General features: G+C 39.3%; 2 protein-coding genes across 5 annotated transcripts in view; one reads left to right on the top strand and one right to left on the bottom strand.

Annotated features, from left to right (window-relative positions):
* RAD9B (RAD9 checkpoint clamp component B) overlaps window positions 1-1,364 on the top strand; it is a 35,120-nt gene extending 33,756 nt beyond the window's left edge. For all 4 annotated transcript variants that reach the window (XM_044244288.1, XM_044244286.1, XM_044244284.1 and 1 more), the window contains one exon: window positions 624-1,364. In XM_044244288.1, the coding sequence (XP_044100223.1) occupies window positions 624-752 (129 nt within the window). In that variant the 3' untranslated portion in view covers window positions 753-1,364. The remainder of the gene's footprint in view (window positions 1-623) is intronic.
* A 3,794-nt stretch (window positions 1,365-5,158) lies between these two features.
* The window catches only part of PPTC7 (protein phosphatase targeting COQ7), a 37,603-nt gene continuing 24,440 nt past the window's right edge, over window positions 5,159-18,321 (bottom strand). Inside the window, exons 3-6 of the mRNA XM_044244289.1 lie at window positions 12,580-12,778; window positions 9,349-9,472; window positions 7,619-7,748; window positions 5,159-6,509 (exon numbers count right to left, since the gene is read on the bottom strand). Coding sequence (XP_044100224.1) covers window positions 6,451-6,509; window positions 7,619-7,748; window positions 9,349-9,472; window positions 12,580-12,778 — 512 coding nt within the window. The 3' untranslated portion in view covers window positions 5,159-6,450. The remainder of the gene's footprint in view (window positions 6,510-7,618; window positions 7,749-9,348; window positions 9,473-12,579; window positions 12,779-18,321) is intronic.

Here is an 18,321-nt window from a genome sequence, read left to right as displayed (position 1 = left end):
CCTGTTCAACAGAGAAGCAGTCTGGGAGGGCCTGAGAGGCAGAGACGGGGAGGGAAGTATTGGCTGTAGCTGGGAGTGGTAGCTTCAGCTGCAGTAGGAGGGGAGGGGGAGAAGATGGGTTAGTCAAGTAGGATTGCCTGCAGAGGGTCCCTTTGTGTATCATTCCCTTGGTGTGAGGTTTTTAAATTTTATTTATTTATTTGACAGATCACAAGTAGGCAGAGAGGCAGGCAGAGAGAGAGAGAAAGAGGAGGAAGCAGGCTCCCTGCTGAGCAGAGAACCCAATACGGGGCTTGATCCTAGGACCCTGGGATCATGACCTGAGCCGAAGGAAGAGGCTTTAACCCACTGAGCCACCCAGGAGCCCCCACTTGGTGTGAGTTTTAATGGCTCCAGCAGAGGAGTCCGAAGATCACTGATCCCAAACTGTTCCTTTTAGGCAGGGAAGGGTTTTGTTTTAGGATGTGCTGTACCAGTCATGAAGGTTTGGTTCCATGAACCATTACCATCAAAGTTAGGGAGACCACATGGGCCAAGTTTCTGAAAAGGGGCTGTTACCTGGAGCATCTAATGAGCACTGACTTTCGCTCAAATGAACAGTGGAGTTACTTTTTTCCCTCCAGTTTTCTTGCATGTTCTTTGGAGCAGTTTCTTCTGACCAGCAAGAACACTTCAACCATCCTTTTGACAGTCTGGCAACAGCAAGTGACACTGAAGAGGACATGAATAATGGCAGATCTTCCACATTCTAACACTTAATGATAGCTGAATTGGCCCCCAGCCCATTTGTTAGCTCACTTGCGTCTCAAACATGTTTTCACATTTAGTCTATAGAGATACTGTCTTCGACTTCCTTGAAATGGGAGGATGGGCTTCTGCTTTGCTAAACATCGTCATCTTGTGTAACAGCCATTATCTAGAAATAGCTGATTGTTAAGTGTACATATTTGCTTAAAACCCATTATGCTGCTTGGAGGCAGAAGTCTTCTGTGCAGGGAAAAAGCTCATTAGAATTCTTCAATTCAACACATGTTCACACTAGAGCTTTTAACATTTTCTTTGCCAGTTTTATAAAGGTATTTAGACTTTTTTCAGCAGCCATTTAGAGTGCATCAATACGGCCTATAGTTCTGTGACTCGTAGGTAGCTTTTGTATTTGATTGCAAACATTTGAGTTTTGGTGCTTTGAGACATATTTAAAAGCTATGCAGTCTTTTCCCATGTAATACCATGACTTTTTGTCTGTCGCTTTTTATATTTTGTTAAGATTTTAAGTAAAAATAATCCCTGAAAAAAAGGTCAAGAATAAAAATATATAGCTACCCCCCTCACTTTGGAGTCTTTTAATAAATTGTGAAATTTTATTTTACAGCCTTAAATTGTTCTGATTTTCACATGTGATATATACATTTTGCAGTGGGATGCAGAAATTCATTTAATGGAACTGCTGCTTAAATTATTTCTGTATTATCTGACATAGAGCAGCAACCTCCACTGCAAAAGCCTAGGTTTGGAGTAAAATGAGGTAGATGATGAATGTCTCTGTTCTTTGCCCCTTTAAGAATTAGCTTCTTACCTGAACAAATAGACTAAAGAAATCTGGCACAAACCCATTATTACATAATATGATGCATGCCTCTCCCTCCCCCGAACCTGTTTACAGTCAGTTACAACCTGACGAACTCTTGACTTCCGCAATGTCTTACTGTGAAGTCTTTATGAAACCAACAAATCACAAGGAAATGTTAACTGGCAAGCAGTTGTACTTTACATTTTGTGAGGAATTCATACACAAAGGTGGCTGACTGAATTAGTAAACTTTGGAACTGTGAACACAGCTAACTAAAACCAGAATGAATTTGGCTCTTGTAGCTTAGTAATGAGTCAGAGCTACCCACAATAACCTAATAAAAACTCAAGTTCATCCCAAAATGTTCCTCAATGAATGAAAATGGCTTTCACCAAGCTTTTTGTGGAAATTGGCAATGCCCACATAATTTCAAGTCCTTTCACACTGTAGGCTAAAGATTTACATATCTTATGCTTACAGTGATGATTAACACTGAATTTCACATATTCCTGACAGATGCAGATGACGACAAAGAGAGCATTTATACTCGAGTAACTATAGAGCTTGCAGAGGGTGAGGTTTCTGGTTCCCTCACTGAAACAGGCCAAGGGTTATAGGTTGTTGAGGGCATGGTCATCAGTAATTGCCTGGGTGTAGCACCGGTCTGGAAAAGATAGGTACACTATTAAATTATCTATAATTTGGGTTTTAGAATTTGCATACAGAATGTTAAGTTTAAATGACACCAGATTTTTTTGTGGCTTCATTCCACACCATTTGGAAGATGCAAAAGCCTTCTCAGTTGGGAAAACATCTATATTTTCATTCAATTATCAGTCCATTTTGATGGAATTTTTGAGGCAGCTAAACTGATGTAGTAAACCAGCTGGTGAAAAAGAACTCGGGGATAAACTAGTAAAAGAGAGAAAATGACAGCTACAAATTGAGTTCCTGCTAGAATGACTAAGAGGCTTGGAAATGAGGACTTGATATAGAAACCAACAAAATGCCAAGGACTGGTGTCTTACTCTGTAACAGTTCAAATTAAGAGGAGTTACACAGGTTAGTATAAATACTATATTTATTAAATATCTTTACAGTTTATTTAAATGTATTTACAGAACTATTCCTGCATAAGTTATATTTCAGACAACCAATTCAGGTCATTGCCTCTTGGGTAAGACAAATAATGATAGTCTCAACAGAAAAAAGCAGCTCATTAGTATACACAAATTCAAATTTTTTTCAGTATTTAGCCATCTTTGCCACAAACTACCTGCTAACAGTTAAAATTTTGACATGGACACTGTCGCTTTTTGGTTGAGAAATTCAATTTTGCAAAGAATTTTTTTAAATGAATAGAATCCAAATGCTTTTCTGCTTCATATTTTCAATTTTATAAGCAGATTTGGGGGATTTTTTTGATCTTGTGAAATTTGTTAACTGCAAAAATGTGATAGTTTCTAGGGAAATTGGATGCTGTAGCTTCTAACAAAGATAGCTGGTATAAGGTGACAAGGAACCATGAACTTATTCAAAAGTACAAACATTTACAGTTCTAGCCAATCTTGTTTACAATCTCCAAAATGCTCAAAACTGACTCCGTGAATTCCCACAATTCTGCCTTGTTACTCGATGTGGTAGGTTGGTGGTACTAAAGGTGGTCCTGAAGGCGACTGTTCTATCTGGAACAAATGTAGCTGATAGAAGAGGACACTCTCCTATCATGCAAAGCTTGAAATCTAGTTTCTACTCTAGACACAGCCCACCTGCATACCTGGAATGGATTCTTTTGTGATTTAGTACCTATCAACCATGTCAAGCCAGTACAGTAATTCAGGACAAATAACTTGTTTCCCCTACCCCCATTTCTTCTTTCAGTTTTTAAGAGCCTAATGGACTCTACTGCATTATCCATTCAGTGAATTTTTTTTGTGCGCAGGCAGCTTAAGTTCACAGGAAGAAATAAGGTTCTGATATGTTTAGAGTGCACATTTTAGAACAGAATAAAATAAAAATTTCAAGCATGTGATAAAAATATTGATTTTTATAATACAGTATTGCTTTATAAATATAGATGGAAAAGCTATAAACTTTACTGGTCTTTGGTGCATCCAGAGAGGGATAATTTGCCATTTGTAAATTAGAAATCCAAATTCTCTTTGTTATAAAAGTCCATTACATGAGGCAAATGTGTGTGTTTTATTCTGCTTGATTTAAAATGCAATTAACACACTTCAAGTTCAGAATCAGACCCACCAAGTGGTATATCGCAGTCACACCCCACAGAGACTTGGGTTCTGTGACCTGGAAAATTCCAGTATGGGTCCAGAAGAGCCTCTAACTAGTGGGAGTGGAAGGAGTGTTACTTGTTAAGCAGCACTCCAACTGATCACCCCCCCCACCACTCCCTGGCAGTCATAAAATTAATTGTGTCACACACAAAGGACAGGGCAAAAAGAAAAGAGAGAAAATATTCTGTGTCACTAATCTATAGGCCAGGTCCAAAGTCAGCTCCATTGTGAAACTCAAATTCTTTTCCAACTATTTTCATATCACTGACACCAACATTGTCGATTTCTAATGGTCATTTCTCAAAAAAGACGAAGTTGATTAAATGAGTCGTGTAAAACATCACCAATCTAGCTTTATAAAGATTGTGTTTGATGGGTTAAATGAGAGCAGAGAAAAGCCAGTGACTTGACCAGCACCGCTCTTACAAGGAATTAAATGTAGGCATTGGAAAATTAATGCAAAATATATCCAGATCATAAGGCTACATACCTCTGACCAGAAATAATTAAAAACCCAAACAAAAGAACTGAAATTGTCAGCCCAAATATAAATGTATTCCTTCTAACAAAACCCTTCTGGATGCAACTTTCTTTACTTTTTAAATACACAGAGACTGCAAACAGTTTGTGCAAAATAAATACCCCGCCACTTGCCACTCACGCTTCCATGTTTTATCGCAGCACGATGGGTACTCTTTATTTAAACAGAATGTAACTCCACCCAGCCCTCCCTGCCCAGTCCCCTATCTCTTCTACCAAAGAATTCTGTTTTGTCAAGTTAGGGTAGTTAAGGCATTCTGACATGTAATTAAAGGTGATTCAAAATAGATATCTAACATTATGCCAATTTAGGAATAGTAGATAAATTACTGAACGGCTTACAAATGAATAACTCATTCTTATTATAAATGAAATGCCTGTTACAAGCATGATGCATTGAAATATAGTAATGACATGTACATGGTACATGTTAAACAATTTTAAATAAAACAAAAGCTTGACAGTTACTCAAATATACAGTACAAATTCACAAAACAAAATCTTTTAAAACAAGTTGAGGTAACCTCAAACATAAGTTTTAATGCAATAAACCAGGGAATAAGTATCTCCTTTAGAGAAAGACACTTTCCGTATTCTCCTCCAGTAGATCCTCATCAGGTTTAATTGCATTCTCATCTATACACCAATGTTACCTGACTTATATATAAAACATGGCTTTAATTTAAGGATTTCTAAGTATATATATTTTTCTACCACCAAGTTAATGAAGGAAAAAAACTGACCCAAAAATATATATCTTTACAGCAGTTGACTTGTACATAAACCTTAAAAATAAGTTTGAGCTTGCAGATAAAGGGAAAACTGAATGCAGGGTAGTTTTATAAGGAAACTATACACTGCAAGATGGCTATTCGGAAACTGTAAACATTAAGCTTGATTCGGACCCCTAAATTTCTGTGTAGGGCAAATGCAAATGTCAGATCATCACCGGGAGTTTTCCTCGTGGGCTCTTGTGCTGCTGCCACTGCCCACAGTACTCTTTTCACACGGACTCCCTGAATTTGGTGCATGCTCTACGGAAAGCAAGGCTAGTAATGAAAGGTCTGAGAGGGAGACTATGAGTAGCATGAACATCAAAACCCAACCAGATTCAAAGTTAAAGCTGTCCACTCTCAACCTATCAGGCCTGTGGGCCTAGAGCTCCCACATAGGGATCTCCTATCAGAAAGCTGGGAGGAATTTCAGCCATAACATTAAAATTCCTAGGCTTTGAGGTGTTTTATAATCTTGGGTAATATTTCCATTGAAAAAATCTGGTAGGGAGGCTCCCCAAGGCCTCCTGCATAGGAGGCGGCCTTGGGGCCACAAGCCTATAATTTGGACTAATCAATAAACTGCCGGAACTTTCCTCATAGGAGCACAATTAAGCATCTTTTAAAAACCAGAAAAACATTTGCATCCTTAGAACTGAACTAAATTTTTCTTCCAATTTTTAATGAAAAAGCTCCTGGGATAATGATTTCATAATCCAGAGCAATGTTTTAGAGCAGAATTATAAGCCCCTGAAAAATAGGAGTTTATAATGAAAACATAAAGCCACACCAATCATCATAACAAAGACTGTATAGTACACGTGTAACATTTCTTTTGATGATAATGTATGTTTCTAGTAGATGTACCATAACATACAATTTGTGTTAGACTTTTAAAATCCCTTTTACACACTGTAAATTTTGAATTCACTTCACTAACATCACTCATTTTCAATACTTAAACCATTTTTAAAACATAATAGCCATTCTGGCATTGAAAACCTTCATTCCATCATAGAAAGGACAGTAAGCAGTGAAGGTCAATCTTCAAATCTTGATTCTCTTCAAAGTTGCTGGCAGATACAAGCTAGTGAACGACAGTAGTGGTTTTCCACAAAGATCTCAACCAGGTCTCAGAAAGACAGGCAAAGGCTTACATCACTGGCCATCAAGATCAGTGGCAAAGAAACAGTCCTGCCAGCAGGATCAGCACACATGGCAGGGGAGAATTTGGGAAGATGAAAGGAAAGGCCAGAGTTGACACCTAGGCGAGTCAGTCTGTATACTCAGCCACTATTGAAAGAAGGACGGTGATGTCATCAGGCTTTCCACCTAAAAGGAAAATGAAAATGTCTTCACAGATCTTAAAAGGAAAAGTCAATTAAAAATATAAGCCTAAGAAAGTACTAAAAGACAAATGCTTGCAATTCAGGCAGGTTTGGTTATGTTCCAGTGAAGAAAGAAAACACTTGATAAAGAGAATTGTTTTTAAAAAATTACATGTAACTCAATTGAAGTTTTTGTTCTGTTTTTTTAAAAAACAAAAACCTTCACTGCTTCTTTACAACAGGCGCTCTAATTAAAATGGCCACCACATCCTCTGTTTATAGCAATCACAGTAAAGACAAAATCTGGTTAAGATAAATTCTGCCTGACGAGAAAGTTACATGCTTCTACTCACAATCCTAATTTGGACAAACATATCTAATGTTTTGAAACTAGGAATAGTCTTGTATTCTAATCTGCCAAACAGCTATGGCATGTGCTTTTTTCTATTTTAATACTTCCTGGAGGGCTAAGAAATGCTTTACATGTCATAATATTGTATCAGCAAGAAACTGACCAAATCCATGAGTTCTGATATAGCAGCACCAACATGTCATCCCAGCCCTAAGACTGAGCTACATGCCAGTTCCCAAAGTTACATATTGTTCAGTAGATAGAAGGATTCTTTAGGCAAGGACAGTTTAACATTGCTTCCCTCTTCAAAATCTGCTGTGGTAATTTGGCAGGCAAATATTGTCAACGAGTCCCACAAAGCCAGAGGGAAGGAAGAAGTGAAATGTCAGACCCGTGAAGGGCAGAATGTTAAACTGTTAGGAATGTCCAGGGCCTCTAGGAGGACTTGGAGGCCTTCTGGGCTCAGGTCCAAGCAGTGCTGTGGTGGCAATCAAGGGCTTCAGGTTTTGCCCGCCTCCACAGCCAAAAAAGTACAGTTCTGGAGGATATCCTCGGTGGGGAAGACATGATGACATGCACTTGCTCTTGACCTCCAGTGTCAGGGCCTGCTGACCTTGCTCAAAGCCATGGGCTCACAGCTGGAAAAGGACACCTCACCAGTCTCATCCCAGTGCTCGAGTTTACCTCACCCCACAGCCAAGAATGCTCCCATCCCACTATGTCCCCAATCAGTCCCTATGACCTTCCTAAAGAATGCTTACCTCTCACATTCAATCCGTTGTCACATGCAAACTGTGCAAAAGGTGACATATAATTTGGGTCATAGGCCAGCTCATGGGCTTGCTCAGCAATGCTTCTTGCCGTCTGCTGTATACTTTCATAATTTGAATTCTAAGATGAAAGGATGATGGAGTTATTTTTACCATGATGCCTCACATGATTTCGGCATGCAAGTGTACTACTTGCAAATATCACTTTTTGAGACAGTAACATTTATCTAACCACAGTTTCCACCATTTAAGTTTTATCTCAGTTAGAGAAGACTTTACAACATTGCATCTTCAGTAAAATGAACAGGACCACTAGTGAGTCTGCACAAGATGTCAACCAGATGTCACCCTTTGCTAGGGTGGCCTTGGGCTCTAAGGTCTGGATTTTCATTTTTGCTGTTTTTCTCATTTGGAATTCTTAAGGTATTCTTGCTAAAATTGGACGGGACTAAAAAGGCAGATTTTGATAGCACTTTAGGTTGACCTCAAAAGATTCCTTGCTTAGGAATGCAACCCTGGCCAACCACGGTTTGCTCTCCAAGTAAGAGCTGCCAGTTGTCCTACTGAAAATACCTTTAGAATTTTATATCATGATGAAAGAGTCTTGGTTAGCTGTGTAATCTTGAGTCATACCCTTATCCTTGCTGCTTCAACTTCCTCATCTGTAAAATGGGGATGGGAGACAAGGTCCATTTTAGCTCGACCATTCTAAGATTTGGAATAGGTTCAGTATAAATAATAAAAGGCCTCTGCTTCAATGTCCCCTCCTCGAAGAGGCCTTCTCTGACAAATCTTTCTAAAAAGAGTAGCCCTCTTTATTCTCTATTCCTTTACCCTGCTTTATTTTTCTTATCTACCACCAACATTTATCATATATTTCTTTCTTTGTATTATCTGTCTTCCTCCACTAGAAACATAAGTTCCATATGGGGAGGGAATGTGACGCTTCTGCTACTCCCCCCTCACCACACAGAGCACAGTGCTAGCACCATCTAAGCACCTGACCTTTACTGCACCCCACAGATGGGGCACAGCACTAAGGATTTTGTACACATGGTCTTAGGTAATCCTCACCACAACTCTATAAAGTAGGACCTTTGGTACCACCCCCCATTTTAAAGGTGAGGAAAATACTGCTTAAAAAGTTTAGAAACTTACTCACAGTCAATACTGCTTAGTGTTAAGAACATAGGAAAAGACTAACTTCCCCCAGAGTTAGTACTTTTTCAAAGCCAGGAAAATATGGAAAAACTGGTTTTCACTTCCTTCCACTTTCTGTATGGGCCAAATCTGAACTGTTTCGTTACTGCTGACAGCTCAGGTCATATTAAGGCCCCTAGCTGCCTGCTGCCCTCATCTGGCTCTAGTACCGGGATTTCCTGTCTTTCCCAACTTTAACACCTGCCGGGTTTGTTAAAAGAATAAGAGGATTAAGGCATCCAGGAGCTAACACCATTAAAAATACAAGAAATTTCTCATCTGGGCTTTCCAGCCTTTACCACTTTACTAAAGGTGTGGGTGAGAAACCTCTTTTTCCCTCAAGTTCTCCAATTTTGAATATTTCGCCTTACAATTGCTTGAAAGACCAGAACCACTGTCTTCCTCAATTTGCAATACAGCTTTTTCCGAAACTACAAAAAGAGATAATACAATTGGACCAGTAAAACTTAGCTGCCCAGAGAGGGCCATTGTTCCCATCAACCAACCTGTGAGTTAATTACCTTTAATTTTTTTAGCTCCTGAAGAATCATATAATCAGGCATGTTGTCAAAAAGTCCATCTGTTGCCGTCAGAATAATGTCTCCTAACTGGACATCAAAAGATGTGCTATCAGCAGCATCCGGGCTGTGACAAGGACAGGGTAGGGGCAAAGTTACGAGAGGCCTTCAGAGATAAGGTTCCAAGTTTTCAACAGGCACTATGTTACAATGCAATGAGCCTTTTAGAAAAACTAATTTATAATAACAGAATCAATAATAAAAACCATTTTGAAATTCCTAACCTTGAAAAAAATTAATTGAAAAATCTGATATAACTATTTCAAAAGCTTAACTGACTCTACCAAGTAAAACTGAGTTTGATGATTAGTCACAGATGGTTTAAAAGAAAGGGTTCTTTTCTGAGTCAGAACTAACATTCAAAATCCTAGTAGAAATGAGTCTTTATTTCCTAAATCTTTATAGCCAAATTCCATCCTCTTACTCACTTTCTACTCATCAGTTCCCTGCAGGCTTGACTCTGGCTCTCAGGAGGCTGAGTATAGTGGAACAACAGAGCGCTATGGATAAGAACGTGCAAATCCCAAAAGAATTAATTCACACGAAATACCTACAATGGTATTTCTTACTACAATGTTATTCCGTACATGCTAGCAAGTTGTCCATACGGGTATGGACTACTAGGGACTAGTAAGGCAGAGTAAGAACTGTGTGTCTCTCAGAGCTTAAAGAGTGCTCACCACAGTAAGTATTTAATTATTAGTGTGTCTGGCACATAGCAGGTCTTCAAGAAATATCTAATAAATGAAGAAACAAAGTAACTAACCCTCCAAATGGGGGTGGGGTGGGGTGGCTGGGATCTCCTTAATATATTACTAATGAAGGAAGGAACGTACAGACAGTGGTGTGTGGGTGTGTTTGGCGGGGGAGCAGGGGGAACACCCATAGATACAGCTGCTTCTATATGCAGAGAATAAATCTGGAAGGACACAAGTAAACAGATAATAGTGGCTGTCTCTGAGGAGAGAAACTGTGTTGGGATGGGATAGGAGGTAGATTTTTTGCATAAAACAAAGGATAGAAGGAAGGCTTTTTTTCTGATAACACCTGATGAAAACATACAAGAACTGGGTATAGGGGATGTACACCCAGTGGGGAGAAAAGATCATACAGTCAAAGAATTAAGGGCCCTCTCAAAGGCTGGTTCCCAGCCATTTCCAGAGGCCAGCTTCACTGAATCCAAGCCTCCAAAGTGAGGGAATGGTGAAATGCCTAAAAGTCTGCCTTAACCTGTAATTAGGGAACAAGTGCAAAGAAAAAATTTATACACTGACCCAGAAAGGAGGAGCCAGAACCAAAGCTCCCTAAGTTTGACAGAAAGACCCCAAAACTTGTGTCACTGACATGTTATAAAATATGTGAAGAGAAAACGTAAAAACAAACAGCCCACCAATGCCTGCTGGGGATTTACACAAAGTACACTGAGAAAATTTCAGGTTCATCCTCTCCTGACTGGGCAAAGAAGGGGCACGTTTAACAGTGCTGTGATGGGCTTTGGCCAGGAACTTCCACTTACACATTTACACCACAAAACACTTTATAGAAAAGGCTACTAAAGGAAAACCTGTAAATTAAGGTTAAAATTCTATTTTACAGATAAGAGGAACTAAGTAAAAAAGAAAGTAAATACTTTCATGCAGCAGGGGAAAAGAGACTAAAACTGGTGGAAACCAGGTCGATTCCCTCTGTGGAATAATGAAAAACAATACAAGACACTTCACAGTTGCTCAGACTTTGGATACAAATCAGATTCTAGAAGTTGAGATTAATGACCAGGTTGGCAGCAAAGCTCTATTTTATGCTGAGGTTTTTCTTCCTCAGGAGTGTCCTCTGCGATCCTGCCTGTGCGAGACTCACTACCATTGGACAGTTCGTCCTCTTCTCCCAACACTCCCACCCATGAGCTTGGTGTTCCGCCAGCTGCAGTTTTGCCCATTTTGATTGAACATACTGTGCTGCTGGAAACTTTTGACTGCACTGAAACACGAGCTGAAGTCACATGCTAGCAAGCTGTCTGTGGGCTCCAGGGGAAGCAACCTCCACCTCGTTGGAAGGCCAGGCAGAGTGCTGCCCTAACCACACAGTCCCAAAGATAGGGTGTGAGATACGGCAGAGCAGCTCTAGCACTTAGACGTCAAAACAAGAATCAAATAAAAGAAAATTAAAACACTGCTCTCTACAACTGTTGCTATCTACCAAGCCCTTGGGCTTTTGCTTTCTCCTCACTCCAATGTAGCTAATATGGATAGATATATACTACAGCCAACTGGAGAAGGGCCTATAATGAATTATTGTTCCAATTATGGTAACATACCTAATCTGACAGTAAAAAATGCTTCCCTCTAGCTAGGAGTCAGCAATAGACTTTAGATGGACAATCCTGAATAACTAATTATATAATATACTTATTTCAGTTTAAAAATGGCAGTAATAATCATTTTATCTTAGTTTGTACTCAAGATCTGGCTTAATGAGAACTATTAAGTAGAGACAATAGACACTTGCAAGACTACTTCTATTTTTACAAAAGGTTCATTACCCATTTAACAACATTTATGAATCACCAGCAGTGTTTGTGCCAGGTCCTATAAAATTGTTACAGGCAGAGGAATCTGAAACTGCTTAGCCTCACTCTGTATTTTCTTCTTAGAAAAAATAAACTGTAAAAGTTGATTAAAAAAAAGTAGTTATTGTCTTGGAAAGGTCTTGACAATTTAAAAGTTCTATTTGATGCATATAATAGAAGGCCCCGAGAATCAGGAAGTTGTTCTGATAAATAAAGCAGAGGTCTGTTTGAACTTTTCCCTAACATATGCAAAATCTTGTACAGGTGGTGACATGCATGGACAATGACTCATTTCTCCAGCACAATTTAACAACTATAACCATATGTACCATGTTGGTCTTGGTATGAAAAACTGATACTCTATAAGCTTGAAGAGTGTTTTCAGTCTTGTCAAATTATTGGGTGTTTATTTGAATTCAACTTGGCTGCAAGAGCCAGCAAAATATCTTCTGAAGTCAAACTAAGAGGTCCTTTTGAGGAGAATATTCTCTTTGGACCTTCTTATTGTACATGACAACTGAAAATGCCTATCTCTACTGTAGTTAAAGGGGACAGGAGGAGGAGCAGCCATGCCCCACTCACTCATAATGGCCAAGAGGGGAGATTACCTGTCACTCAGGACGACTCCTTCGGCTTCAGGTGGTGCAATTGAGAGCTGGAATGGAGTGTTGAAGTAATGCTGCTGCTCATCTGATCGGTGCACAACCTCACCACCCCTGACAACCAGAAAGCCTGAATCACCCAGGTTTGCTGTGTGTAAGCGGTGACTAGTTCTGTCCAGCACCACGATGCAGGCAGTACTGCTACCTAGAACCAAAAATGATCTCCATTTATTTTTTCTTCCAAGGCTATCTTTGCATCCACATTTTTTATCCCATCACCTCAAAAAGCCACATTGGAACCTCCTTTGCTTATCTTAGTCATGCTGGTACCTCTAACAACTAGCAATAGTAACCTGATCAGCGTCAATATGATGGGGAAAGAAAAAGGGATTTATATTACATATAGGAAGCAGGCCCCTGAAATCTGAATTCTTCCGTTTGCAGAGATAGAAAACAATAAAAATGGCTGGTATTTAATCACACTATTTCATTTCAGTAGTACTATAATCTATGCCAAATGCTCAAAAGCATGTTGTTGAGATATTAAGTTTTAATACTTAAATGCCAGAATATGAATGCTATGTTTTCTTGACATTTCTCATTAGTCATTGGCAGGAAGCCTTCTCCATGAAATTCAATGAAATTTAAGACAGGGCACATAACTACAATTTTTAACCAGACTTCCATCTATTGAGGTCATGAAGAACCTTCACTGGAGACTGAGTCACTACGAATTGACAAAACCAATTCTCCCAGGTAGCCTGTGCAATCATCCTGTTCAATTTACAGAGACTATTAATGTTAGAGGGAAGAGACCACATTCCACACAGAGAGCAAAAAGCTCTGTGTACCTTTGCAGCCCACAGCTCACGTGACCTTCCTGAGACTGAAAAGCTGATGTACAACCTGCAACACTACTTTCAAGCACTAAAATTTAAACCTATACATACAGGGAAAAAAAAAGGCAAAATAGAAAAATAAACAATTCACCATGAAGTAACTATAAACAATCTGTAAATATATGAAAAAATCATTATCGCACTAGTAGCCATTTTGCCCATTAGTTTAGTAAGAGTCAAAAAAAGATACCACATGGTATTGGCAAGAATGCAGGGAACATGGTCATTCTTATTCCATGGTGACAACATAGTTAAACTACACAACTTTTTTTTCTTTTCTTTTTTTTTAAAGATTTTATTTATTTATTTGACACAGAGAGAGAGATCACAAGTAGACAGAGAGGCAGGCAGAGAGAGTGGGTGAAGCAGGCTCCCTGCTGAGCAGAGTGCCCGATGCGGGGCTCAATCCCAAGACCCTGGGATCGTGACCTGAGCCAAAGGCAGAGGCTTAAATCACTGGGCCACCCAGGTTTCTAAACGGCACAACTTTCTAAACGACAACATAACCTTAAAAAATATGCTTACCCTTTGATTTAGCAATTCCTAAGAAACAACTAGAGATGTAAACAAAATAAGTACAGAAACACTGTTTAAGATCAAAAGATCAAGAACTGAAAACAACCTCACTCCTAAAATTAAGGAATCAGCTAAATAAATTGCAGTACATCCATAGAGTAGAAAGCTATACGTTGTCATATAATACTTAGGAGTACAGACCTCTGCAGTCAGCCTCCCTGCCTCTGAATGCTGGCTCTTTTACTTACTAGCTGTGTGACCTGGACAAATTACTTAACCTCTTTGGACCTGTTTCCTCATTTACAAAATAGGGAGACCATAACTACCTCTTAGTGTTGTGAGGATAAAATTAGTTAAATCATATCGAACACTTATATCACACAGTGTTAGCTATTTGGTGGCCACTTAGGATTATTAGAGAAATATATTTGAAAATGAAAGATAAGTGAAACAAGTAGATTTCAAGCTAGTATTTAAGATTTTAAGTATTTAAGTCTCCTTCAATAAAAAATGTTATCAAACTTAAATTATACATCAAAAAAGTGAAATTTAATGTAATTAAAAAATAAACCAATAGTAGGCAAAAGCTAAACTGTTAAGATGACGGTTAAAAGCAAAACAAAAGAAACAGGCTATGGAGCCAGCTGTGTTAAATCCCACGGTCCCATTGTTTTCTAGCTGTGTGACTGTAGGAAAGTCACTTATTCTCTCTATGCCAGTTTTTTCCTAACAAAATAGGAAATAAAAGCAAAAGAACCTACCTCATGCGGCTGCTGTAAGCACACAGTATATTCACAATTCCTATTACCATTATTCTACACAGAAACATACACAGAAAAAAATTAAGGTGCATAATCACTAAAATAATAATAGTTTTCTGGGTGGGATTATGGATAATTTAATTTCTGATATTTTTCCTTGATGAAGGATGTATGATGAAAATGTATAACTTAATATAAAAAACCTTAAATTTAAGCATTTATCTCATCATAATGTTCAGAAATTCCATTTCCTTGTTATCTAACCTGACGCCCTAACGCTAAGCTATCTAGTCTCCATCCATCAAACGTCAGAGGAAAAGGCGCTGTAACTAACTGGCAGTGCTGCCAGATAACCTACTGCACAGCTTATGGTACAGTTAAGATCACCAATTACCCTTCCTCCTTAACTCAGTGCACACTTCAACAGAATCACCACACAAAAGATCTTCTGAAAGCTGATGGGATTAATCTGAGAAGGAAAAATGACAGATGAGTAGTAGAGCCTTGAAAATCCTGGGGCAGGAAGGACTCGTGTTGACTCATTATTACTCACTGACAGACCCAGGCTATCATTTTGCTACCCCAGTGGCTGTCATCCGCTGAGTTAGAGTCAAAATGGTCCTTATGAGTGACAGAGCTTTAATATGCAAAGCAGCACCAAAGAAGACAAGCGCAGCCTTACAGAATCATGTAGGCTTGGAGTATATACTCCTCCTCTGCCTCTTCATATAACTGATGTGTGCACATGGCTCAGGCCCTGAGAACCTAAGACTGGGAGAAGAGCTCATTATTTGTATGTATTTGGAGAGGAACAAGCAGGAAAAGAAGAAAAGAAGTGCTGAGAACAACAGCATCTCATGTTCAGACCACTGACAAACCCAGACGGGCACCCAAACAAATCATTCATGCTAAGACGGAAATATTTTTATCCTAATAATATATATCCCCTAATTTTGTAAACTACTACGAAACATTCTGTGCAGCAAAGAAAGAACCTTATTAGGACTGACCCCTCAAATTCTTTTTTTTAAAATTTTTTTTTATTTTTTAAAAGATTTTATTTATTTGACAGAGAGAAATCACAAGTAGATGGAGAGGCAGGCAGAGAGTGAGAGAGGGAAGCAGGCTCCCTGCTGAGCAGAGAGCCCGATGCGGGACTCGATCCCAGGACTCTGAGATCATGACCTGAGCCGAAGGCAGCGGCTTAACCCACTGAGCCACTCAGGCGCCCCTGACCCCTCAAATTCTTAAGATATGCTGGTTCCCTAAGACTTAACTCCACCTAAGAGTTTCTCAGGAAATACATATTAACAATTAGCCTGTAATGTCAACCCAGATCTAAAAGCAGCTAGAAATTCTCAAGAAACAGGTGTTTGACCTTTATATTGGACTGTGTTACAGGCTTTTTAGCAATTACTGGATTAAAAAAGAAAAAGGATTGGATGCCTCCGTGGCTCAGTTTTTAAAGTGTCTGCCTTCACCTGAGGTCATGATTCCAGGGTGCTGGGGTCAAGCCCCACATCAGACTCCCTGCTCAGTGGGAAGTCTGCTTCTCCCTCTCCCACTCCCCCTGCTTGTGTTCCCTCTCTTGCTATCTCTCTCTCTGTCAAATAAATAAAATAAAATCTTTTTTTTAAAAAAAGGATTACCTGGGGCGCCTGGGTGGCTCAGTGGGTTAAGCCGCTGCCTTCGGCTCAGGTCATGATCTCAGGGTCCTGGGATCGAGTCCCGCATCGGGCTCTCTGCTCGGCAGGGAGCCTGCTCTTCCTCCCTCTCTCTCTGCCTGCCTCTCTGCCTACTTGTGATCTGTCTCTGTCAAATAAATAAATAAAATCTTTAAAAAAAAAAAAAAAAAAGGATTACCTAATCTTGTAAAGTTATCATTATTTGCAATTATATCTGAGGTTCAGTAAAATTCAGTAGGCTGTCTTTGCCAAAAAATGCTTGAACTTAGTTACAAAAGCTTAGAGGTATGTACATAGATTAGGTGAGAGAAGTGTCTATGTGTCAAACATAGTAATGAAGGATTATTTCAACATGTCTTTTATGAGAAAAGTGATTATAATATTCAGTGTAAGAAAACTTCTAATAAGTCCTTAAATTAATTTTAAGATCTTCAAGCTATATGACAGTAAACAGGAAAGGAAGGAGGGATAAGGAAGAAACACAACAAAAAACCCCGAAGCTTTCAAAGTGCAAAATCAGGGCACTGCTTATTCTAAGTCATAGTAAATGGATAGGGGGATGTTGGCAGAGGACTCACGGGAACAGGCAGGAATTGGGACCTGGAATCTGTATCTATAGGCTCTTTGTTAGATGTCAGACTATCAGATAGTATTCTGCAATGTCCCCTTTCCCTCAACATGTTTCTGAGTATTGCATGGAGCTTTGAGCCGCTCCTTTTCACAAAAAAAGCTCTCTCCATTTAACAAACGAAGCAAAAGGGTCAGAAGTTAAGTAGTTTGCCCAAAGTCATATGGCAAGTTGACAGAGAGGTGCTAGAAACAGAATCTAGGATGTTTCACTGTGCCAGGCAAGCTCCAGATTGCATGTCCAAAATAGCGGATTAAGACAAAGCGGTATATTGAAACCTCAAGACAAGGTTTCTCTTCAGATAGAAGGAAAACAAGCTGATTAGTCACAGCACAAAGACAGAAGATGGCAGCGTGATGAAAAGAACCCCTTCTTATAAAAGATTTAAATTGAAGGCAAAATTTTACAACGTGGAGAACTCCATTAACACTGAAAAGAGGTTGATTTTTAATATGGACAGTGACTCGGCGGGGAGGCTACTTCTAGTAACCAGAAAGATCCTGGCAACTAGCAGAAACTTAATAACACCCTTCTGAAAGCTTGCTCAGAAGGCTGGGTAAGTTGTTGGGTAAGTTCCCAGGAAACCATTTAACAAACAAATGTAGAAGCTTGGCCAAAAGATGCTCCATTAGCATACCAGATAAACACACACTAGGTATTTGTTAAGGTTTTTTTTTTTTTTAGATTTTATTTATTTATTTGACAGAGACAGCAAGAGAGGGAACACAGGAGCGGGAGAGGGAGAAGCAGGCCTTCTGCTGAGCAAGGAGCCTGATGTGGGACTCGATCCCGGGACCCTGGGATCATGACCTGAGCCGAAGGCAGACGTTTAACAACTGAGCCACCCAGGCGCCCTGGAAGTTGTCTAGTACAAGATTAATGGGGATTTATTTTGTGCCATGCTATTTCACAGACTAATCCAAAAGCTACCTGCTAGCAGTCTGGGGTGCCGATCTGCAACTTGAACTCCCCAACTTAATTTTACATACCAGATCCCATTCCCTTTCTTCCACCCCTGGAGAGAACCACTATCCTGAATTATACAATCACTTACTTTTCTTTCTTCTTTTATCCTATTTTGGAGTCCCTGAACAAAATGGTTTTACTTTTTTATGTTTTTGAATTTGAAATATGGAATCAGACTGTTGGGTGGTACTCTGTAATGTTCTATTTTCCCTCAACAACATGTTCCTGAGTATTGAATGCAGCTTTAAGTTGTTCCTTTTCTTTCTGTATTTGAGAGAGAGAGAGAGAGAAAG

This window comes from Neovison vison, chromosome 3, assembly GCF_020171115.1.
Source record: "Neovison vison isolate M4711 chromosome 3, ASM_NN_V1, whole genome shotgun sequence".
Taxonomy (NCBI): Eukaryota; Metazoa; Chordata; class Mammalia; order Carnivora; family Mustelidae; genus Neogale; species Neogale vison.
Note: the sequence above shows the minus strand (reverse complement) of the source record. Positions and strands in the feature narration are given on the sequence as shown.